The sequence below is a fragment of the Mustela erminea genome, chromosome X (assembly GCF_009829155.1).
Source record: "Mustela erminea isolate mMusErm1 chromosome X, mMusErm1.Pri, whole genome shotgun sequence".
In the NCBI taxonomy this organism is placed as follows: Eukaryota; Metazoa; Chordata; class Mammalia; order Carnivora; family Mustelidae; genus Mustela; species Mustela erminea.
The window spans coordinates 54,364,236-54,390,046 of NC_045635.1; the positions used below are offsets into that span (position 1 = coordinate 54,364,236).

General features: G+C 38.9%; 1 protein-coding gene across 1 annotated transcript in view; it reads left to right on the forward strand.

Annotated features, from left to right (window-relative positions):
- LOC116583382 (hephaestin) overlaps positions 1-25,811 on the forward strand; it is a 133,717-nt gene that overhangs the window by 20,606 nt on the left and 87,300 nt on the right. Inside the window, exons 4-8 of the mRNA XM_032331479.1 lie at positions 5,648-5,860; positions 6,528-6,710; positions 7,801-8,055; positions 10,089-10,257; positions 11,750-11,886. Coding sequence (XP_032187370.1) covers positions 5,648-5,860; positions 6,528-6,710; positions 7,801-8,055; positions 10,089-10,257; positions 11,750-11,886 — 957 coding nt within the window. The remainder of the gene's footprint in view (positions 1-5,647; positions 5,861-6,527; positions 6,711-7,800; positions 8,056-10,088; positions 10,258-11,749; positions 11,887-25,811) is intronic.

Below are 25,811 nucleotides of genomic sequence, written 5' to 3' on the forward strand. Positions count from 1 at the left end.
TGTCGCAGAGCTTGCGTGTATTGGAATGGAAAAGCCAGTTACAGAGACAGAGCTGACAGTAAGCTCACAGCTCGGTGTTACCTTGAACCGGCCACAGGCTCAGTGAGCTCGGAGCGTGGCCGGAGGTCAGGCAGACGGGAGTTACTGGGCGCTGTTCTCTGAGGATGCACTGAGGAGTGGGGCCCTGGGCTCTCGGCTCCTCTGGGCCAGAGACCAGGAGGCCACCATTTGTATTCCCATCCTCTGGAACTCTACTGAAAGCGCTCAAGGAACAAAAGCTCCTGAAAGCAAACCCTAGCGGATTACTCAGCCCGGCACCTGGTAAGGGTGGTGAAATTCCGCCTGTGGTAAAGACACTTGAGAATCACTACAACAGGCCCCTCCCCCAGAAGATTAACAAGAAATCCAGCCAAGACCAAGTTCACCTACCAAGGAGTGCGGTTTTAATAACAAGGAGAGCAGCAGAATTCCAGAGGAGGAGAAAGCAAAGCACGGAACTCATGGCTTTCTCCCTGTGATTTTGTAGACTTGCAGTTAATTTATTTTTTTCTTTTTCATTTTTTCTGTTCTTCTGCTAAATTTTTTTTAACTTTTACCCTTTTTTTAACGTTTTTTAACTAGTTTATCTAATATATATATATTTTTCTTTTTTATACTTATCTTTATTCATTTTCTTTTTTGAATTCTTTTTTTTACTTTTTTTTTCTTCCTTCTTTTTGAACCTCTTTTTATCCCCTTTCTCCCCTCTCACAATTTGGGATCTCTTCTGATTTGGTTAAAGCATATTATCTGCGGTTGATGCCACCCTTTTAGTATTTTACTTGCTCCTTCATATACTCTTAGCTGGACAAAATGACAAGGCAGAAAAATTCACCACAAAAAAAAAAAAAGAACAAGATGCAGTACTGAAGGCTAGGGACCTAATCAATACAGACATTGGTAATATGTCAGACCTAGAGTTCAGAATGACAATTCTCAAGGTTCTAGCCGGGCTCTAAAAAAGCATGGAAGATATTAGAGAAAACCTATCCAGAGATATAAAAGCCCTTTCTGGAGAAATAAAAGAAATAAAATCTAACCAAGTTGAAATCAAAAAAGTTATTAATGAAGTGCAATCAAAAACAGAGGCTCTCACTGCTATGATAAATGAGGCAGTAAAAAGAATTAGCAATATAGAAGACCAAATGACAGAGAATAAGGAAGCTGAGCAAAAGAGGGACAAACAACTACTGGACCACGAGGGGAGAATTCGAGAGATAAGTGACACCATAAGATGAAACAACATTAGAATAATTGGGATTCCAGAAGAAGAAGAAAGAGAGAGGGGAGCAGAAGGTATATTGGAGAGAATTATTGGGGAGAATTTCCCCAATATGACAAAGGGAATGAGCATCAAAATTCAGGAGGTTCAGAGAATGCCCCTCAAAAGCAATAAGAATAGGCCCACACCCCATCACCTAACAGTAAAATTTACAAGCCTTAGTGACAAAGAGAAAATCCTGAAAGCAGCCCAGGAAAAGAAGTCTGTAACATAAAATGGTAAAAATATTAGATTGGCAGCTGACTTGTCCACAAGACCTGGCAGGCCAGAAAGAGCTGGCATGATGTTTTCAGAGCACTAAATGAAAAAATCATGCAGACAAGAATACTATATCCGGCTAGGCTATCATTGAAAATAGAAGGAGAGATTAAAAGCTTCCAGGACAAACAAAAACTGAAAGAATTTGCAAACACCAAACCAGCTCTACAGGAAATATTGAAAGGGGTCCTCTAAGCAAAGAGAGAGCCTACAAGTGGTAGATCAGAAAGGAACAGAGACAATATACAGTAACAGGAACCTTACAGGCAATAGAGTGGCACTAAATTCATATCTCTCTATAGTTACCCTGAATGTTAATGGGCTAAATGCCCCAATCTAAAGACACAGGGTATCAGAATGGATCAAAAACCAAAACCCATCTATATGTTGCCTCCAAGAAACTCATTTTAAGCCCGAAGACACCTCCAGATTGAAAGTGAGGGGGTGGAAAAGAATTTACCATGCTAATGGACATCAGAAGAAAGCAGGAGTGGCAATCCTTAGATCAATTAGATTTTAAGCCAAAGACTATAATAAGAGATGAGGAAGGACACCACATCATACTCAAAGGGTCTGTCCAACAAGAAGATCTAACAATTTTAAATATCTATGCCCCCAATGTGGGAGCAGCCAACTATATAAACCAATTAATAACAAAATCAAAGAAACACATCAACAATAATACGATAATAGTAGGGGACTTTAACACTCCCCTCACTGAAATGGACAGATCATCCAAGCAAAAGATCAGCAAGGAAATAAAGGCCTTAAACGACACACTGGACCAGATGGACATCACAGATATATTCAGAATATTCCATCCCAAAGCAACAGAATACACATTCTTCTCTAGTGCACATGGAAGATTCTGCAGAATAAATCACATCCTCGGTCCTAAGTCAGGACTCAACTGGTATCAAAAGATTGGGATCATTCCCTGCATATTTTTGGACCACAATGCTCTGAAGCTAGAACTCAACCACAAGAGGAAGTTTGGAAAGAACCCAAATACATGGAGACTAAACAGCATCCTTCTAAAGAATGAATGGGTCAACCGGGAAATTAAAGAACAATTGAAAAAAAATCATGGAAACAAATGATTCAAAATCTGTGGGACACAACAAAGGCAGTCCTGAGAGGAAAATATATAGCGGTACAAGCCTTTCATAAGAAACAAGAAAGGTCTCAGGTACACAACCTAACCCTACACCTAAAGGAGCTGGAGAAAGAACAGGAAAGAAACCCTAAGCCCAGCAGGAGAAGAGAAATCATAAAGATCAGAACAGAAATCAATGAAATAGAAACCAAAAAAACAATGGAAGAAATCAACGAAACTAGGAGATGGTTCTTTGAAAGAATTAATAAAATTGATAAACCCCTGGCCAGACTTATCAAAAAGAAAAGAGAAAGGACCCAAATAAATAAAATCATGAATGAAAGAGGAGAGATCACAACTAACACCAAAGAAATACAATCTATTATAAGAACATACTATGAGCAACTCTACGCCAATAAATTTGACAATCTGGAAGAAGTGGATGCATTGCTAGAAACATATAAACTACCACAACTCAACCAGGAAGAAATAGAAAGCCTGAACAGACCCATAACCAGAAAGGAGATTGAAACAGTCATTAAAAATCTCCAAACAAACAAAAGCCCAGGGCCAGATGGCTTCCCGGGGGAATTCTACCAAACATTTAAAGAAGAACTAATTCCGATTATCCTGAAACTGTTCCAAAAAATAGAAATGGAAGGAAAACTTCCAAACTCATTTTATGAGGCCAGCATCACCTTGATCCCAAAACCAGACAAGGATCCCATCAAAAAAGAGAGCTATAGACCAATATCCTTGATGAACACAGATGCGAAAATTCTCACCAAAATACTAGTCAATAGGATTCAACAGTACATTAAAAGGATTATTCACCACGACCAAGTGGGATTTATTCCAGGGCTTCAAGGTTGGTTCAACATCCACAAATCAGGCAATGTGATACAGCACATCAATAAAACAAAGAACAAGAACCACATGATACTCTCAATAGATTCTGAAAAAGCATTTGACAAAGTGCAGCATCCCTTCCTCATCAAAACTCTTCAAAGTGTAGGGATAGAGGGCACATACTTCAATATCATCAAAGCCATCTATGAAAAACCCACCGCAAATATCATCTTCAATGGAGAAAACCTGAAAGCTTTTCCGCTAAGGTCAGGAACACGGGAGGGATGTCCATTATCACCACTGCTATTCAACATAGTACTAGAACTCCTATCCTCAGCAATCAGACAACAAAAGGAAATTAAAGGCATCCAAATCGGCAAAGAAGAAGTCAAATTATCACTCTTTGCAGATGATATGATACCATATGTGGAAAACCCAAAAGACTCCACTCCAAAACTGCTAGAACTTGTCCAGGAATTCAGTAAAGTGTCAGGATATAAAATCAATGCACAGAAATCAGTTGCATTTCTCTACACCAACAACAGACAGAAGAAAGAGAAATTAAGGAGTCAATCCCATTTACAATTGCACCCCAAACCATAAGATACTAGGAATAAACCTAACCAAAGAGGCACAGAATCTATACTCAGAAAACTATAAAGTACTCCTGAAAGAAATTGAGGAAGACAAAAAGAAAGGGAAAAATATTCCATGCTCCTGGATTGGAAGAATAAATATTGTGAAAATGTCTATGCTACCTAAAGCAATCTACACATTTAATGCAATTCCTATCAAAATACCATCCATCTTTTTCAAAGAAATGGAACAAATAATTCTAAAATTTATATGGAACCAGAAGAAGACCTCAATTAGACAAAGGGATATTGAAAAAGAAAGCCAAAGTTGGTGGCATCACAATTCCGGACTTCAAGCTCTATTACAAAGCTGTCATCATCAAGACAGCATGGTACGGGAACAAAAACAGACACATAGATCAATGGAACAGAATAGAGAGCCCAGAAATAGACCCTCAACTCTATGGTCAACTAATCTTCGACAAAGCTGGAAAGAATGTCCAATGGAAAAAAGACAGCCTCTTTAATAAATGGTGTTGGGAAAATTGGACAGCCACATGCAGAATAATGAAATTGGACCATTTCCTTACACCACACACAAAAATAGACTCAAAATGGATGAAGGTCCTCAATGTGCTAAAGGAATCCATCAAAATCCTTGAGGAGAACACAGGCAGCAACCTCTGCGACCTCAGCCGCAGCAACATCTTCCTAGGAACATCGCCAAAGGCAAGGGAAGCAAGGGCAAAAATGAACTATTGGGATTTCATCAAGATCAAAAGCTTTTGCACAGCAAAGGCAACAGTTACCAAAATCAAAAGACAATTGACAGAATGGGACAACATGGATGAAACTAGAGCGTATCATGCTTAGCGAAACAAGTCAAGCAGAGAAAGACAACTATCATATGATCTCCCTGATATGAGGAAGTGGTGATGCAACATGGGGGCTTAAGTGGGTAGAGGAAGAATCAATGAAACAAGATGGGATTGGGGGAGGAGACAAACCATAAGGGACTCAATCTCACAAAACAAACTGAGGGTTGCTGGGGGGAGGGGGGTTGGGAGAAGGGGGGTGTGGTTATGGACATTGGGGAGGGTATGTGCTTTGGTGAGTGTTGTGAAGTGTGTAAACCCTGCGATTCACAGACCTGTACCCCTAGGGATAAAAATCTATGTTTATAAAAAATAAAAAATTAAAAAAAAAATTGAAATTCTGTAATTGCTTTTTTTTTTTTTCCAAAGTGAGTGCTTGATGGGGGGGAATTCTGTTTTCTTTCTCACTTCTGTGTCACTGGTTTTATACTAGGATACTACTGGATCAGGCTGTGAAGCACTTTCCATGGTCATGGCTCCTTCTCCAATGGTTGTCACCTTTCTACCCATTGTTGATGTGAGGCCTGGGATTCTTCAGCTGCATATTACCTGAATGTGTATCCTCAGGTTGTGAGGGCCACCTTCCCATATGTCAGCCCTCTCTTGGCTTCTATATATGCCAGGGTCCCTCTCACTCACCCTGAGACTGGGCATGTACAATTTCATTTTCTAGGCTCTTTATACCCAGATGGCTCCTCTGGTCGGTTAAAAGCTGATGACTCTGTTCCTCCGGGAGGCAGTCACATTTACAACTGGACCATTCCAGAAGGACATGCACCCACTGATGCTGACCCAGCATGCCTCACCTGGATCTACCATTCTCATGTAGATGCTCCACGAGACATTGCAACTGGCCTCATTGGACCCCTTATCACATGTAAAAGAGGTACAGGCCTCACAGGGATCTATTGAGATGCAGTGTGGGATATCTACAGGAAACAGTGATGTAGCTGAATCACTTACATACTAAACAGCAACCTGAAGGGATGTTAATTCAGTGCCCTTGTTTATTAGCAGGAATAAACCCTGCTAAATTTTTTCCACTATTTTCCCTACATCATTACCTTTTAAAAATGTTGATAGTTTCTCAATTTCATTTTAAAACCTCGAGGTAGTAATTATGGGAGTCAAATCACAGAAACAAAGTGTGTGATAGGAGTTTAAGTATGGTTTGGATCAAAAGTGTAGCCATCGGGATCAGGAGAGTACTGGGGAACTTCGTTGGACATATGGTATGTTTAAGTATTGTCAGACCTGGAAGACCTGGGTGTTGTAGGAGAATGGTTAGATTAAGGCCCTGGGTTGAAGATACAGGCAGGTACGGTGGGTGGAAATTATCCTAGGTCCTATACATCCAATCTTCAAGTCCTAGGCTCAACTGAATTGTGTTTAACTGGGGAAATAGAAATTAGGGGCAGAAGACCTTATCTGCTTTTCTGTTGACAAAAGACTCCTAAGGCCCCATCTTTCTATTTACTTTCATGAGTACCCCTTGAAGGTTGCTGGTACTAAGGAGAGAAGGTTCTCAAAAGCATATTTCTTACTTACTCTAGGTACTCTAGATGAGAATTCCCCTCGACAGCGGAAGGATGTGGATAATGATTTCTTCCTGTTCTTCAGTGTGGTAGATGAGAACCTTAGCTGGCATATTGATGAGAACATTGTCACTTACTGCTCAGATCCTACCTCAGTAGACAAAGAAGATGCAGCCTTTCAGGAAAGCAATAGGATGCACGGTGAGCTGGGAGAGGGTGGCCACGCCATGACAGTAAAGACTGATGGAAGGTTTACATTGGGCCTAGCATTTGGTGGGTACTTCCATATATCTCATAAGAACTAAAAGTAGTAGGTACCTCTTTCCTGTTTTTAGCCCTCACAGGAACTAGGTACTAGTTAAGTACTAGGTAACTTTTCCTTGTTTTTCCTATGAGGAATTGAGGCCCCAGGATTACAGAACAGAAAAAAAAATGCACAGCTAAAATTCCAACACTGATCTGTCTTACTGCAGAGAGGTGCTCTTGCCATTAGGTATCTTGCCTAGGTTATTGATTTCAAAGTCATGTACTTTATTCCCAGTCCCTCAGGGTGAAGGTTGCCCCCTGATATAGTTAGTCAGTACTTCTTTGTCCTATAAAGTTTGGGATAAATACCATCTTTTGGGGGGAAAATTGTTGACTGTAAGGAAGTTGTTTACTGCAATTAAATTTAAAACAAACTAAAGACACAAAAGCCCTGAGGCATGGGTAGATAACTGATTTTAGTAGTACAAACAAATTGATTTTATTTTTTGTTTAATTAAGAAAGAAATTTATGTCCCTTTGGTGTCAGAGATGGTCTCAAAGCCAGGCAATCCCAAAGGAAGGTGAAAACTCAGAGGGAAGATGTAAAGGATGGTTTCAACAGCTCCAACTTCTTTTGGATTTTATGCAAATTACCTTTGATAACCATGGTAATTAGCTAACTTGAAAATTGTCCTATGGAAATTTCAGAAGGAAATTGGCCTGGAAGGGAAGAATAACTTGCAAAACAAACCCCATTCATTAGAAAGCTTCCTCATATTGCTGAATTGGAATCTTGGTTCTACTACTTAACAGCTCTGTGGCCTTGGGAGAGAAGTAAATTCACTTCTCTGTGCCTTGGTTGTCTCACTCTTTGCTTGAGATCAATGATATCTGCCTATTTTACCAGGCTGTTTAGGAGATTTTAAATTAAATAAGGTATATAGTCAGTACAGTATGTTTTTTTAAAAAATTCATCTGAATGGATGGCAGACGGCAAATCTCCCATCTCCTAACTCTGATATTTTCTTTGGATTTTCCTTTGTAGCAATCAATGGCTTTGTCTTTGGGAACTTACCAGATCTAAGCATGTGTACACAGAAGCGTGTGGCATGGCACTTATTTGGCATGGGCAATGAAGTAGATGTCCACACAGCTTTCTTTCACGGGCAGATACTGACCATCCGGGGCCACCGCACTGATGTGGCTCACATCTTTCCAGCCACCTTTGTGACTGCTGAGATGGTGCCTCAGGAACCTGGCACATGGTTGATTAGCTGTCAAGTGAACAGTCACTTGCAAGGTGAGATCCAACATATTTGACACTTGAAGTATAGAAAGGAGATGGCATTAATAATCATCAGGAGCTGAAGCCATAAGATAGGTCTCTCAGATGAGCCAGCTAGACATAAAGGATGAAATATTAGATTGCAATTTGGGGACCTAGCCAGATTTTCCCCTGGATCAGCCATTAACTTGCAGGGCGACCTCAGGAACATTCTCTGGGTTTTATCTCCCTCATCTCTAACATAAGATGGTATAGAGATGGATAATCAGATTTTTAAATTGTTCTTCTTTGCTCAGAATGCTTAGGAATTAAGACCTGGAGGTGTTTTCTTCTAATTAAATGGAGGGAAGGAGAGACTGAAGAAGATGAAGCCTTCTTTGGGAGATCATAGAGTCTTGTGGGCAAATAGTGACACTCTAGTTGGGACCCAATAGTAAAAGGGGCAGAAGGTTTGTGTTTTGACAGTGAAAATTGTTGAAGTAATGGCATAGTGCATCTAGGAACCTCAGAGGAGAGGCAGAATGTATGAGACAATGAAAAGAACACTAGGCAAGAGATTAGAAGATTTGAGTTATTATCTCAGCTCTCTGAAAACCTTGCTGTATGACTTTGTATAAGTCCCTTCCCATGTATAAGCCTCATTTGCCACACCTGTAAAATGAGGGTTTTGGTCTAAATAATCACTAAAACCCTTGTTAGCTCTTAATTTCTAGAATTATTTGATATACAATAAATTAGGTAGGTGTCAGGAAAGTACTATGTATATATGAAAATAGATTTGAGTAGAGATTTGAGGTAAGGAGTTGTAGACTAGTAGGATAATGAGTCCGTGGTGGTAGGTTTGACCAACAGAGGCCACTTACCCATGCTCCATCATCCAGGGCTCTCCCTTGGTCCTAAAGATACCTGGGTAAGAGAGTATGAATGAATATAAATGGGGGTTAGGGGTGCAGCACAATAGTGAAACAAATGTGGGTCTTAGGGTTTGCCAGATAAGCCTGAATTCAAATCTTCATTCTACCAGTGGTTTAATTAACTTTGGTAACTCATATAGCTTCTCTGAAAGAAGAAAATGTGCTTTTAAATTTGGCGTTAAAAAATAGGAGATTAAGCCTCAGTTTCACCACTGACTAGTCGTTTAAATTTGGGCAAGTTATTTAACCTCTCTGATCTTTTGCTTTCTTCATCTGCAAGAGGGGACATTAAAAGTCTATTTCACATGATGGCTATGAGGACTGAAGGATATATAAAGCACCTGGCACAAGGCTTGGCATGTAGCACATATTTAACAAAAGAATGATATTATTTTTTCCTCCTTTTTTTAACCTCAAATTTCTAATTTGCAATTTTCAAATTTTCTTGGGATGATGTGAGACTCAAACGTCTCACATCAAATAGTATACTTGAATGACCTATGTAAGTTGCCAAGAAAATACAAGGCAGTATCATCTATTATCCCCATGCCTTGATGTACATTTTTCCACATTTGGAGGTACTATTTAGAATGCGAATTTTCCTGACATTCCCAAGTCTGAAGTTTCATCGCCACGTATAGAAGATATTCCATTATTTGGGGAGCTTCCCACTTTCCTTACTCCTTAACTTACTCCTTTTTTTTTCCCTTACTCCCCCTTTTTAAAATGTGGTGCTTCTACCAGTCCAGTATGATAGACATCCCTATTCTCTCATTTACAAAACAGGGGTTAAAGTTCAACTCTAGGAAGTGACTGGCCAAAAGTCCTACAGAAATTGATAACAATTAGACTGGAACCCAAGTGTTCTGAGTTCAAACGCTACAATTGTTGCTACAATGTAAGCCTTTTGCAGAAGCAGGAATGACGATCTGGTAAATGAGTCAGTTGTGGTTAGCAGGTAAAGGTACTTGAATTCTCACATAGCCTCCCTTTCTCTTAGCTAGGTTCTTGAGGAGTGAGAGAAAGTGGCCTAGTGAAATGTGGGAGGGAAAAACATTAGAATGGAAAAGATGGGTCATCTGGCTACAAAACCTGTTGGGTGGAATGGAGCCAGCCTTGATGTTTTTCCTCCAGATGGCATGCAAGCACTCTACAAGGTCAAATCTTGCTCCACGACCCCTCCTATGAACCAACTCACAGGCAAAGTTCGGCAGTACTTCATTGAGGCCCATGAGATTCTATGGAACTATGGCCCAATGGGGCATGATGGGAGTACTGGGAAGAATTTGAGGGAACCGGGCAGGTAAGAGACAGTGAGCTTCCTCCCCCTCCCTTGGGCCCAGCCCAACACCTATTAATTACTACCTCTCAAATCTCTCACTTCACTTGGGGGTTGCAATCATTGTCTGCTTGGTCTTGTATAACAACTGTTAGCCAAATTCTTGTGGTCCCCCAGAGAGTGTGCTCTTGAATTTCTGTAGGGTTATGTCATATCCTCAGCAAAGGGTTCAAGCACAGTTTAAGATAGCTTCTGCTATGATCCCAGGCTTCATTAAGAAAATAAGACCCAAAAGAAACCAGAAGAGTTGAAAAGGCATTTATCCAACTCTCCTTTATTTTACTCATTGTTTACCTCATTTCCCCTTCCTTTCTTTTCTATAATATGAAAGAGGCATTTGATCAGGAGTATAAAAAGCATTCAGAGAAATACAGGAAGAGCAGGAGCAACCTGCCTTGTAGCCATTCCATTATCATCCTTTTAGAGTTATTTCTCCAAATTTTCCTGTCTCATCCATTACTCAGATGTAGGCAAAATAAGGTAGAAGATTAGTTCCCTATTCAGATACTAGGTCTTAAGTTATAATGACTCACTGGGCTATCAATGATTTGTGGTCTTTTACAGAAGAGGTACTTAGTGAAAGACTAGGAGAATTTGGGGAGGAATATTCTAGGGAACCCATCATATTTATTCTTCCAGTAAGAAATAATGGGATGAATCTGAGGAAACCATAAGCAAACAAGGACTTGGGTCTCAGCATAGCTTCTAGAAATCTCCCAACTGTGCTTGCTAATTTAGCAGGCTTTCATTTTGAAATGAAGAATATTTTTTAAAAGATTTTATTTATTTATTTGAGTGATACAGAGAAAGAAACCACAAGCAGAAGGAGGGGCAGAAGGAGGGGGAAAAGCAGACCGCTGGCTGAGTGCAGAGCCAGACACAAGACTCAATCCCAGGACCCTGAGATCATGACCTGAACTGAAATCGGTTGCTTAATTGACTGACCCACCCAGGTGCCCTGAAATGAAGAATATATATATATATATATATATATATATATATATATATATATATATATATATTTTTTTTTTTTTATATAAGGCGAGAAATGATCTTGACTATTTGAGGATGATTAGGACAGACGTAAGGCTGTTTAACTTCAGAGGGCAGAACTGGTCCCATTGTCTGAAATTTACAAGAGAAGATTTTAGCCTACTATAAAAAAGAACTCCAACCATTAAAACTATCCAACAGTAAGAGGGATTGCTTTCTCCGAAATAAAGTCCCTTGACTTTTGAAAAATTCAAGACTTGACAATTTCTCCACATCCTTGAGACTCTGTGTATTTCTTATTAGTGGTGCCATCAAAGGAGATACCTTCATTGGGTGGAATTTAACCTGGAGGATCTCTGAGGTTCTTCCTAAATATCTATAACTTGATGAGACTGAGGATGAGATGGGGATCTATTTGAGACACAATTAAGTCATGTAACATTTGCTTTTTTTAATATGCCAGTGGCTCAGATAAATTCTTCCAGAAGAGTTCCAGTCGGATTGGGGGCACTTACTGGAAAGTCCGATATGAAGCCTTCCAAGATGAGACATTCCAGGAAAAGGTGGAGCTGGAGGAAAATAAGCATCTTGGAATCCTGGGTGAGGAATCTTTAACTTATGAAATTCATTGACTGGAGCCTGAGAACTGGAGAGGGTTTAGAAACTGGAGCCTGGGGGTACCTCAGAGGTACACTTGAAACAGGCATCTCTCAAACTGAGTTCCAAGGGATAAGTGTTTGGTGGAAAAAAGCGGCTGTGAGTCTGAATGTGTTTGCCAAATACTAGGTTAAATGTGGTCAAATAGTATTCTTTGCTGCAGAGCTTCTCAGAGACTTGTATTTATTTTTGTTCATCAGAAATATCCAAGATGGGAATAGAGTATGTAAAATTTATCATATTTAGTTACTGAAACTTTAATTAGTGAGCATCTTTTGGTAGCATTGCTATACAGATTTCACGTTTAGAAGGGCTTCTTCAGGTGTATTTCTGAAAATCTATTTAACGCAGTAAGATTGTCCAGGTTCTTGGCAATATGAGGCCAGGAACAGATCGACATTATATGCAGACATGCTTGCTGTAGTGAGGGATGCAGTACAAAGCTTAAAACCTGGTCTTGGATAAGGTTCCCAGCAGCACAGATTTGTGTAAAGCACAGTATTGAAAAGATAGAGCAAAGTTCCGTGTGGTTTAGCCACTTGGTAGAGCCAGGAAGTAAAATACATTAGATGGAAGAAAATTTTGGTAATGGAAGTAATGTAATTGGCATGTTCTGGGAATAAGTGTGTGACAGTTGATTCTAGGAGATCTGAACATGGACAATAGGCCTTACATCTGCCAGACAGGAAGATATAAAGAGCAGAAAACCACTTTGGGAAAGATGGCAGACAATGACTATTAAGCTATCATTAGCTGGTTTACAGTATGAGTCTCAGTATTTTTTTATTCTTCAATATTTTTATTGGGGCAAAATACACATAACATAAAATTTACCATCTTAACCATTTTAGTGTACACTCCAGTGGCATTAAATACCTTCATAATGTTGTGTAACTATCACCACCATCCATCTTTATAACTGTTTCCATTTTACAAAACTGAAACTCTATACCTACCTCTGTATCTACAATACCTTCTCATTCTTCCCTCCCCCTCAATCCTGGCAACAACCATTCAACTTTCTGTCTGTATGATTTTGACTACTCTAAGTATCTCATGTAAGAGGAATCATACAATATTTGTCTTTCTGTGACCAGCTGATTTCACTTAGCATAATGTCTTCAAGTGTCATCCATATTGCAACATATACAGAATTTCCTCCTTTTCCCTTAGCATCATCCCCGTGCCTTTATTGTTTTACTAAGATTTTAAATTTTAATTACAATATAGTTAACAGACAGTGTTATATTACTATCAGGTGTACAGTAGTGATTCAACAATTCCATACATCATCTGGTGCTCATCAAGACAAGTGTCCTCTTTAGTCACCATCACTTTTTTTCTCTAACCATCCATCTCCTCCCCTCTGGTAACCCTCAGCTTGTTTTCTATTGTTAAGAGTGTATTTCTTGGTTTCTCGTTCTCTCTCTTTCCATTGTTCCTTTGTTTTGTTTCTTCAATTCCACATATGAGGGAGATCATATGATATTTGTCTTTCTTTGATTGATTTATTTAATTTTGCCTTATACTCTCTAGCTCCATTTATGCTGTTGCAAATCACAGGATTCCATTCTTTTTCATGGATTAATAATATCCCACGGTATGTTCATATTTTGCGTATCCAATCAGCCATTATTGGACACTTGCATTGCTTCCATGTTTTAGTTATGGGAAATAATGCTACAATGATTATGGATATGCTTTTGACACGTGCTTTGTTTACCTTTCAATATATGCACAGAAGTGGAAATTCTGAGTCCTATCATAATTTTACTTAATTTTTTCTAATTTTTAAAAAAATTTTTAAAAACATAAATTGTTATACCCAGGGGTACAGGTCTGTGAATCGCAGGGTTTACACACTTTACAGCACTCACCAAAGCACATACCCTCCCTAATGTCCATAACCCCACCCCCCCTCTCCCAAGGCCCCTCCCCCCAGCAACCCTCAGTTTGTTTTGTGAGAATAAGAGTCACTTATGGTTTGTTTCCCTCCCAATCCCATCATGTTTCATTGATTCTTCTCCTACCCACTTAAGCTCCCATGTTGCATCACCACTTCCTCATATCAGGGGGATCATATGATAGTTGTCTTTCTCTGCTTGACTTATTTCGCTAAGCATGATACGCTCTAGTTCCATCCATGTTTTCGCAAATGGCAAGATTTCATTTTTTGATGGCTGCATATTATTCCATTGTGTATATATACCACATCTTCTTTATTCATTCATCCGTGATGGACATCTAGGTTGTTTCCATAGTTTGGCTATTGTGGACATTGCTGCTATAAACATTCGGGTGCACGTGCCCCTTCAGATCACTACGTTTGTATTTTTAGGGTAAATACCCAGTAGTGCAATTGCTGGGTCATAGGGCAGTTCTATTTTCAACATTTTGAGGAACCTCCATGCTGTTTTCCAGAGTGGTTGCACCAGCTTGCATTCCCACCAACAGTGTAGGAGGGTTCCCCTTTCTCTGCATCCTCGCCAGCATCTGTCATTTCCTGACTTGTTGATTTTGACCATTCTGACTGGTGTGTGGTGATATCTCATTGTGGTTTTGATTCGTATTTCCCTGATGCCGAGTGATATGGAGCACTTTTTCATGTGTCTGTTGGCCCTCTGGATGTCTTCTTTGCAGAAATGTCTGTTCATGTCCTCTGCCCATTTATTGATTAGATTATTTGTTCTTTGGGTGTTGAGTTTGCTAAGTTATTTATAGATTTTGTACACTAGTCCTTTATCTGATAGGTCATTTGCAAATATCTTCTCCCATTCTGTCAGTTGTCTTTTGGTTTTGTTAACTGTTTCCTTTGCTGTGCAAAAGCTTTTGATCTTGATGAAATCCCAATAGTTCATTTTTGCCCTTGCTTCCCTTGCCTTTGGCGATGTTCCTAGGAAGATGTTGCTGCGGCTGAGGTCGCAGAGGTTGCTGCCTGTGTTCTCCTCAAGGATTTTGATGGATTCCTTTCGCACATTGAGGTGCTTCATCCATTTTGAGTCTATTTTTGTGAGTGGTGTAAGGAAATGTTCCAATTTCATTTTTCTGCATGTGGCTGTCCAATTTTCCCAACACCATTTATTAAAGAGGCTGTCTTTTTTCCATTGGACATTCTTTCCAGCTTTGTCGAAGATTAGTTGACCATAGAGTTGAGGGTCTATTTCTGGGCTCTCTATTCTGTTCCATTGATCTATGTGTCTGTTTTTGTGCCATTACCGTGCTGTATTGATGATGACAGCTGTGTAATAGAGCTTGAAGTCCGGAATTTTGATGCCACCAACTTTGGCTTTCTTTTTCAATATCCCTTTGGCTATTCGAGGTCTTTTCTGGATCCATATAAATTTTAGAATTATTTGTTCCATTTCTTTGAAAAAGATGGATGGTATTTTGATAGGAATTGCATTAAATGTGTAGATTGCTTTAGGTAGCATAGACATTTTCACAAGATTTATTCTTCCAATCCAGGAGCATGGAACATTTTTCCCTTTCTTTTTGTCTTCCTCAATTTCTTTCAGGAGTACTTTATAGTTTTCTGAGTATAGATTCTGTGCCTCTTTGGTTAGGTTTATTCCTAGTATCTTATGGTTTGGGGTGCAATTGTAAATGGGATTGACTCCTTAATTTCTCTTTCTTCTGTCTGTTGTTGGTGTAGAGAAATGCAACTGATTTCTGTGCATTGATTTTATATCCTGACACTTTACTGAGTTCCTGGACAAGTTCTAGCAGTTTTGGAGTGGAGTCTTTTGGGTTTTCCACATATGGTATCATATCATCTGCAAAGAGTGATAATTTGACTCCTTCTTTGCTGATTTGGATGCCTTTAATTTCCTTTTGTTGTCTGATTGCTGAGGATAGGAGTTCTAGTACTATGTTGAATAGCAGTGGTGATAATGGACATCCCTCCCGTGTTCCTGACCTTAGCGGAAAAGCTTTCAGGTTTTCTCCATTGAGGATGATATTTGCGGTGGGTTTTTCATAGATGGCTTTGATGATATTGAAGTATGTGCCCTCTATCCCTACACTTTGAAGAGTTTTGATGAGGAAGGGATGCTGCACTTTGTCAAATGCTTTTTCAGAATCTATTGAGAGTATCATGTGGTTCTTGTTCTTTGTTTTATTGATGTGCTGTATCACATTGCCTGATTTGCGGATGTTGAACCAACCTTGAAGCCCTGGAATAAATCCCACTTGGTCGTGGTGAATAATCCTTTTAATGTACTGTTGAATCCTATTGACTAGTATTTTGGTGAGAATTTTCGCATCTGTGTTCATCAAGGATATTGGTCTATAGCTCTCTTTTTTGATGGGATCCTTGTCTGGTTTTGGGATCAAGGTGATGCTGGCCTCATAAAATGAGTTTGGAAGTTTTCCTTCCATTTCTATTTTTTGGAACAGTTTCAGGAGAATCGGTATTTGTTCTTCTTTAAATGTTTGGTAGAATTCCCCCGGGAAGCCATCTGGCCCTGGGCTTTTGTTTGTTTGGAGATTTTTAATGACTGTTTCAATCTCCTTTCTGGTTCTGAGTCTGTTCAGGCTTTCTATTTCTTCCTGGTTGAGTTGTGGTTGTTTATCTGTTTCTAGGAGTGCATCCATTTCTTCCAGATTGTCATATTTGTTGGCGTAGAGTTGCTCATAGTATGTTATTATAATAGTTTATATTTCTTTGGTGTTAGTTGTGATCCCTCCTCTTTCATTCATGATTTCATTTATTTGAGTCCTTTCTCTTTTCTTTTTGATAAGTCTGGCCAGGGGTTTATCAATTTTATTAATTCCTTCAAAGAACCAGCTCCTAGTTTCGGTGATTTGCTCTATTGTTTTTTTGGTTTCTATTTCATTGATTTCTGTTCTGATCTTTATGATTTCTCTTCTCCTGCTGGGCTTAGGGTTTCTTTGTTGTTCTTTCTCCAGCTCGTTTAGGTATAGAGTTAGGTCGTGTACCTGAGACCTTTCTTGTTTCTTGAGAAAGGCTTGTACCGCTATATATTTTCCTCTCAGGACTGCCTTTGTTGTGTCCCACAGATTTTGAATCATTTGTTTCCATGATTTTTTTTAATTGTTCTTTAATTTCCCGGTTGACCCATTCATTGTTTAGAAGGATGCTGTTTAGTCTCCATGTATTTGTGTTCTTTCCAAACTTCCTCTTGTGGTTGAGTTCTAGCTTCAGAGCATTGTGGTCTGAAAATATGCAGGGAATGATCCCAATCTTTTGATACCAGTTGAGTCCTGATTTAGGACCGAGGATGTGATCTATTCTGGAGAATCTTCCATGTGCACTAGAGAAGAATGTGTATTCTGTTGCTTTGGGATGGAATGTTCTGAATATATCTGTGTTGTCCATCTGGCCCAGTGTGTCGTTTAAGGCCTTTATTTCCTTGCTGATCTTTTGCTTGGATGATCTGTCCATTTCAGTGAGGGGAGTGTTAAAGTCCCCTACTATTATCGTATTATTGTTGATGTGTTTCTTTGTTTTTGTTATTAATTGGTTTATATAGTTGGCTGCTCCCATGTTGGGAGCATAGATATTTAAAATTGTTAGATCTTCTTGTTGGACAGACCCTTTGAGTATGATGTGGTGTCCTTCCTCATCTCTTATTATAGTCTTTGGCTTAAAATCTAATTGATCTGATATAAGGTTTGCCACTCCTGCTTTCTACTGATGTCCATTAGCGTGGTAAATTCTTTTCCACCCCCTCACTTTCAATCTGGAGGTGTCTTCATGCTTAAAATGAGTTTCTTGGAGGCAACATATAGATGGGTTTTGGTTTTTTATCCATTCTGATACCCTGTTTCTTTAGATTGGGGTATTTAGGCCATTAACTTTCAGGGTAACTGTTGAGAGATATGAATATAGTGCCATTGTATTGTCTGTAAGGTTCCTGTTACTGTATAGTGTCTTTGTTCCTTTCTGATCTACCACTTGTAGGCTCTCTCTTTGCTTAGAGGACCACTTTCAATATTTTCTGTAGAGCTGGTTTGGTGTTTGCAAATTCTTTCAGTTTTTGTCCTGGAAGCTTTTAATCTCTCCTTCTATTTTCCATGATAGCCTAGCTGGATATAGTATTCTTGGCTGCATGTTTTTCTCCTTTAGTGCTCTGAAATCATCATGCCAGCTCTTTCTGGCCTGCCAAGTCTCTGTAGATAAGTCAGCTGCCAATCTAATATTTTTACCATTGTATGTTACAGACTTCTTTTCCCGGGCTGCTTTCAGGATTTTCTCTTTCTCACTAAGACTTGTAAATTTTACTATTAAGTGACGGTGTCTGGGCCTATTCTTATTGATCTTGAGGGATGTTCTCTGAACTTCCTGAATTTTGATGCTCGTTCCCTTTGCAATATTGGGAAATTCTCCCCAATAATTCTCTCCAGTATACCTTCTGCACCCCTCTCTCTTTCTTCTTCTTCTGGAATCCCAATTATTCTAATGTTTTTTCGTCTTATGGTGTCACTTATCTCTCGAATTCTTCCCTCGTGATCCAGTAGCTGTTTGTCCCTCTTTTGCTCAGCTTCTTTATTCTCTGTCATTTGGTCTTCTATATCACTAATTCTTTCTTCTGCCTCATTTACCTAGCAATGAGAGCCTCCATTTTTGATTGCACCTCATTAATAGCTTTTTTGATTTCAACTTAGTTAGATTTTAGTTCTTTAATTTCTCCAGAAAGGGCTTTTATATCTCCAGATAGGGTTTCTCTAATATCTTCCATGCCTTTTTTGAGCCCGGCTAGAACCTTGAGAATTGTCATTCTGAACTCTAGATCTATCATATTACAAACGTCTGTATTGATTAGTTCCCTAGCCTTTGGTATTTCCTCTTGTTCTTTTTTTTGTGTTGAATTTTTCCACCTTGTCATTTTGTCCAGATAAGAGTATATGAAGGAGCAAGTAAAATACTAAAATGGTGGCAACAACCCCAGGAATATATGCTTTAACCAAATCAGAAGAGATCCGAAATCGTGAGGGGGGAGAAAGGGGATAAAAAGAGGTTCAAAAAGAAAGAAAGAAAAAAAAATAAAACAAAGCATTAAAAAAAGAAAACGAATAAAGAAAAATATAAAAAAGATAATATATATATATATTAGATGAACTAGTTAAAAAATCGTTAAAAAAAGTAAAGGGTGACAGTTAAAAAAATTTTAGCAGAATAAGAGAAAAAAATGAAAAAGAAAAAAATTAAATTAACTTCAAGACTAAAAAAATCACAGGGAGAAAGCCATGAGTTCTGTGCTTTGCTTTCTCCTCCTCTGGAATTCTGCTGATCTCCTTGGTATTGAAACCACACTCCTTGGTAGGTGAACTTGGTCTTGGCTGGATTTCTTGTTGATCTTCTGGGGGAGGGGCCTGGTGTAGTGATTCTCAAGTGTCTTTGCCCCAGGCGGAATTGCACCGCCCTTACCAGGGGCAGGGCTGAATAATCCGCTCGGGTTTGCTATCAGGAGCTTTTGTTCCCTGAGTGCTTTCCGTAGAGTTTAGGAGGATGGGAATACAAATGGCGGCCTCCTAGTCTCTGGCCCGGAGGAGCCGAGAGCCCGGGGCCCCACTCCTCAGTGCGTCCTCAGAGAACAGCGCCCAGTTACTCCCATCTGCCTGACCTCCAGCGGCACTCTGAGCTCACCAAGCCTGCAACCAGCTCAAGGTAACCCCGAGCTGTGATCTTACTGTCGGCTCTGTTTCTGTAGCTGGTTTTCCCATTCCAATACCCGCAAGCTCTGAGACACTCAGACATCCCCGATACTTCTGTGACCCCGCGTTGGCTTCGCCCCGGTTTAGCCTCTGGAGCGATGTCCCTCAGTGGAACAGACTTTTAAAAGTCCTGATTTTGTGCTCCATTGCTCCGCCACTTGCCGTTAGCCGGCCCCTCCCCCCGGGGTCTATCTTCCCGTCGCTTTGGATTCACTTCTCTGCTGGTCCTACCTTTCAGAAAGTGGTTGTTTTTCTGTTTCCAGAATTGCTGTTCTTCTTCTCTTCGATCTGCTGATGGATTTGCAGGTGTTTGCAATCTTTAGATAAGCTATCTAGCTGATCTCCTGCTAGCTGATGTAGTCTCAGCCTGCTACTTCTCTGCCATCCTGACTCCTCCTACTTAATTTTTTATTTTAATTTTCTAAGAAGCCACCATAATGTTTTTCACGGTGTCTGTACCATTTTATATTTCCACCAAGAGGGCAGAAGGTGACAATTTCCTTAATTCTTTAAATTCTTTAAACGTTTGGCAATTAAAGTACTGGGAGGCCGTCCAGCCCTAGACTCTTGTTTGATAGTAGATTGTTGATTGCTGATTCAATTTATTTTTTAAAAATATTTAATTCATTTATTTATTTATTCATTTATTCATTTATTTGACACACAGAGAGAGGGGTCACCAGTAGGCAGAGCAGTAGGCAGAGGAACAGAAGATGGAGAAACACTCTCCCCACTGAGCAGAGAGTCCAATGCAGGGCTTAATCCCAGGATCCTGGGATCATAACCCAAGACAAATGCAAACATTTAACCCACTGAGCCATCCAGGCACCCCTGATTATTGATTCAGTTTCTTTGCTGGTTATGGGTCTGTCCAGATTTTCTATTTCTTTCTGTTTTAATGTGGTAGTTTTTAAGTTTATAAGAATGTATCCATTTCTTCCAGATTGCCTAATTTGTTGGCATATAATTGGTAATAATATTTTCTTATAATTGTATTTCTTCAGTGTGTGTTTTGATCTCTCCTCTTTCTATCATGACTTTATTTATTTGGGTCCTATCTTTCTTTTTCTTTTATTTATTTATTATCTTTTTAAATATGACTGGTTAGGGATTTATCAATCCTAGCTCCTAGTTTTACTGAACTGTTAGAATGTCATTTTTATTTGTATATCATTGATTTCTCTTCTAATCTTTATTATTTCCCTTCTGCTATATTTAGGCTTCATTTGTAGTTCCCTTTCTAGCTCCTTTAGGAGTAAGTAAGGTTAGGTGGTATGTTTGAGAATTTACTTGTTTGAGAAAGGCCTTTATTGCTATATTCTTGCCACTTAGGACCACCTTTGCTGCATCCCAATGGTTCTGAACTATCACATTTTCATTTGCTTTCATGTATTTTTTAAATCCTTCTTTAATTTCCTTGTTGACCCATTCATTCTTTATTACTTTTTTCCATTCCTTCTTTTTTTATCACCACACTCCATCTAAATATATTTTTATAATTTATTTTATTTTTTATAAACATATAATGTATTATTAGCCCCAGGGGTACAGGTCTGTGAATTGCCAGGATTACACACTTCATAGCACTCACCATAGCACATAACACCCCAATGTCCATAATCCCACCACACTCTCCATACCCCCCTCTCCCCAGCAGCCTTCAGTTTGTTTTGTGAGATTAAGAGTCTTTTACGGTTTGTCTCTTTCCTGATCCCATCTTGTTTCATTTATTCTTTTCCTATCCCCCAAACCCTCTACATTGCATCTCAACTTCCTCACATCAGGTAGATCATATGATAGTTGTCTTTCTCCAATTGACTTATTTCCCTAAGCATAATACCCTCTAGTTCCAGCCATGTCATTGCAAATGGCAAGATTTCATTTCTTTTGATGGCTGCATAGTATTCCATTGTATATATATACCACCTATTCTTTTTCCATTCATCTGTTGATGGGCATCTAGGTTCTTTCCACAGTTTGGCTATTGTAGACATTGCTGCTATAAACATTCGGGTGCACATATCGCTTTGGATCACTACATTTGTATCTTTATACCCAGTAGTGCAATTCCTGGGTCATAGGGTAGCTCTATTTTCAACTTTTTTGAGAAACACCCATGCTGTTTTCCAGAGTGGTTGCACAAGCTTGCATTACCACCAACAGTGTAGGTGGGTTCTCCTTTCTCTGCATCCTCGCCAGCATCTGTCATTTCCTGACTTGTTAATTTTAGCCATTCTGACTGGTGTGAGGTGGTATCTCATCATGGTTTTGATTTCTATTTCCCTTATGCTGAGTGATGTGGAGCACTTTTTCATGGGTCTGTTGACCATCAGGATGTCTTCTTTGCAGGAATGTCTGTTCATGTCCTCTGCCCATTTCTTGATTGGATTCTTTGTTCTTTGGGTATTGAGTTTGATAAGCTCTTTATAGATTTTGGATACTAGCCCTTTATCTGATCTGTCATTTGCAAATATCTTCTCCCATTCTGTCAGTTGTCTTTTGGTTTTGTTAACTGTTTCATTTGCTGTGCAAAAGCTTTTGATCTTGATGAAATCTCGATAGTTCATTTCTGCCCTTGCTTCCCTTGCCTTTTGGCGATGTTCCTAGGAAAAAGTTGCTGTGGCTGAGGTTGAAGAGGTTGCTGCCTGTGTTCTCCACAAGGATTTTGATTGAGTCCTTCCTCACATTGAGGTCCTTCATCCATTTTGAGTCTATTATCCTGTGTGGTATAAGGAAATGGTCCACTCTCATTTTTCTGCATGAGGCTGTCCATTTTTCCCAGTACCATTTGTTGAAGAGGCCGTCTTTTTTCCATTAGACATTCTTTCCTGCTTTGTTGAAGATTAGTTGACCATAGAGTTGAGGGTCTATTTCTGGGCTCCCTATTCTGTTCCATTGATCTATGTGTCTGTTTTTGTACCATTACCATACTGTCTTGATGATGACAGCTTTGTAATAGAGCTTGAAGTCCGGGATTGTGATGCCACCAACTTTGGGTTTCTTTTTCAATATTCCTTTGGCTATTTGAGGTATTTTCTGGTTCCATATATATTTTAAGATTATTTGTTCCATTTATTTGAAAAAAAATGGGTGGGATTTTGAGAGGCATTGCATTAAATGTGTAGATTGCTTTAGGTAGCGTAGACATTTTCATAATATTTGTTCTTCCAATCCAGGAGCATGGAACATTTTTCCATTTCTTTGTGTCTTCTGCAATTTCTTTCATGAGTACTTTATAGTTTTCTGAGTATAGATTCTTTGCCTGTTTGGTTAGATTTATTCATAGGTGTCTTATGGTTTTGGGTGCAATTGTAAATGGGATTGACTCCTTAATTTCTCTTTCTTCTGTCTTGTTGTTGGTATAAAGAAATGCAACTGATTTCTGTGCATTGATTTTATATCCTGACACCTTACTGAATTCCTGTACAAGTTCTAGCAGTTTTGGAGTGGAGTCTTTTGGGTTTTCCATATAGAGTATCATATCATCTGCAAAGAGTGATAATTGACTTCTTCTTTGCCTATTTGGATGCCTTTAATTTCTTTTTTTTTTTTTTTTTTGACTGAATGCTGAGGCTAAGACTTCTAGTACTATTTTGAAGAGCAGTGGTGATAACGGACATCCTTGTCGTATTCCTGACCTTAGCAGAAAAGCTTTTAGTTTTTCCCCATTGAGAATGATATTTGCCGTGGGTTTTTCATAGGTGGCTTTGATAATATTGAGGTATGTGCCCTCTATCCCTACACTTTGAAGAGTTTTAATCATGAAGGGATGCTGTACTTTGTCAAATGCTTTTTCAGCATCTATTGAGAGTATCATATGGTTCTTATTCTATCTTTTATTAATGTATTGTATCACATTGATTGATTTGCGGATGTTGAACCAACCTTGCAGCCCTGGAATAAATCCCACTTGGCCGTGGTGAATAATCCTTTTAATATACTGTTGGATACTATTGGCCAGTATTTTGGTGAGAATTTTCGCATCTGTGTTCATCAACGATATTGGTCTGTAATTCTCTTTTTTGATGGGATCCTTGTCTGGTTTTGGGATCAAGGGGATGCTGGCCTCATAAAATGAATTTGGAAAGTTTTCTTTCCATTTCTATTTTTGGAACAGTTTCAGGAGAATAGGAATTAATTCTTCTTTAAATGTTTGGTAGAATTCCCCTGGAAGCTGTTTGGCCCTAGACTTTTGTTTGTTTGGAGATTTTTGATGACTGTATCAATCTCCTTACTGGTTATGGGTCTGTTCAGGTTTTCTATTTCTTCCTGGTTCAGTTGTGGTAATTCATATGTCTAGAAATGTATCCATTTCTTCCAGATTGTCAAATTTGTTGGCATAGAGTTCCTCATAGTATGTTCTTATAATTGTTTGTAGTTCTTTGGTGTTGGTTCTGATCTCTCCTCTTTCATTCATGATTTTATTTATTTGGGTCCTTTCTCTTTTCTTTTTGATACGTCTGGCCAGGGGTTTGTCAATCTTATTAATTCTTTCAAAGAACCAGCTCCTAGTTTTGTTGATTTGCTTTATTGTTTTTTTGTTTGTTTGTTTTTGTTTTTTTAGTTTCTATTTCATTGATTTCTGCTCTGATCTTTATGATTTCTCTTCTCCTGCTGGGTTTAGGGTTTCTTTCTTGTTCTTTCTCCAGCTCCTTTAGGTGTAGGGTTAGGTTGTGTATTTGAGACCTTTCTTATTTCTTGAGAAAGGCTTGTACCACTATATATTTTCCTCTCAGGACTTCCTTTTTTGTTTCCCACATATCTTCAACCATTGTGTTTTCATTATCATTTGTTTCCAAGAATTTTTTCAAATCATCTATAATTTCCTGGTTGACCCATTCATTTTTTAGAAGGATGCTGTTTAGTCTCCATGTATTTGGGTTCTTTCCAACGTTCCTCTTGTGATTGAGTTTTAGCTTCAGAGCATTGTGGTCTGAAAATATGCAGGGAATGATCCCAATCTTTTGATTCCGCTTGACACCTGATTTAGGACCCAGGATGTGATCTATTCTGGAGAATGTTCCATGTGCACTAGAGAAGAATGTATATTGCGTTGCTTTGAGATGTAATGTTCTGAATATATCTGTGATGTCCATTTGGTCCAGTGGGTCATTTAAGGCCTCTATTTCCTTATTGATCTTGTGCTTAGGTGATCTGTCCATTTTAGAGAGGGGAGTGTTAACGTCCCCTACTATTATTGTATTATTGTCGATGTATTTCTTTGATTTTGTTATTAATTGGTTTATATAATTGGCTGCTCCCATGTTAGAGGCATAGATATTTAAAATTGTTATGTCTTCTTGTTGGGCAGACCCTTTGAGTATGATATATTGTCCTTCCTCATATCTTATTATATTCTTTGGTTTAAAATCTAATTGATCTGGTATAAGGATTGCCACCCCAGCTTTCTTCTGATGTCCATTAGCATGGTACATTGTTTTCCAACCCCTCACTTTAAATCTGGAGGTGTATTCAGGTCTAAAATGATTTTCTTGTAGGCAGCATGTTGATTTTTTTTAAATCCATTCTGATACCCTTTGTCTTTTGATTGGGGCATTTAGCCCATTAAAATTCATAGTAACTATTGAGAGTTATGAATTTAGTGCCATTGTATTGCCTGTAAGGTCACTGTTATTGTATATTGTCTCTGTTCCTTTCTGATCTACTACTTTTAGGCTCTCTCTTTGCTTACAGAACCCCTTTCAATATTTCCTATAGAGTTGGTTTGGTTTTTTCAAATTCTTTCAGTTTTTTTTTTTGTTCTGGAAGCTTTTTATCTTTCCTTCCATTTTCAGTGATAGCCTAGCTGGATATAGTATACTTGGCTGCATGTTTTTCTCATTTAGTGCTCTGAATATATCACGCCAGTTTTTTCTGGCCTGACAGGTCTCTGTGGATAGGTCTGCTGCCAATCTAATGTTTCTACCCTTGTATGTTATAGACTTCTTTTCCCAGGCTGCTTTCAGGATTTTCGCTAAGACTTGTAAATTTTACTATCAGGTGACAAGGTGTGGACCTATTTTTGTTGATTTTGAGGGATGTTCTTTGCATCTCCTGGATTTTGATGTTTGTTTCCTTTGCCATATAGGGAAATTCTCTCCAGTAATTCTCTCCAATATACCTTCTGCTCCCCTCTCTCTTTCTTCTTCTTCTGGTATCCCAATTATTCTAATGTTGTGTCATCTTATGGT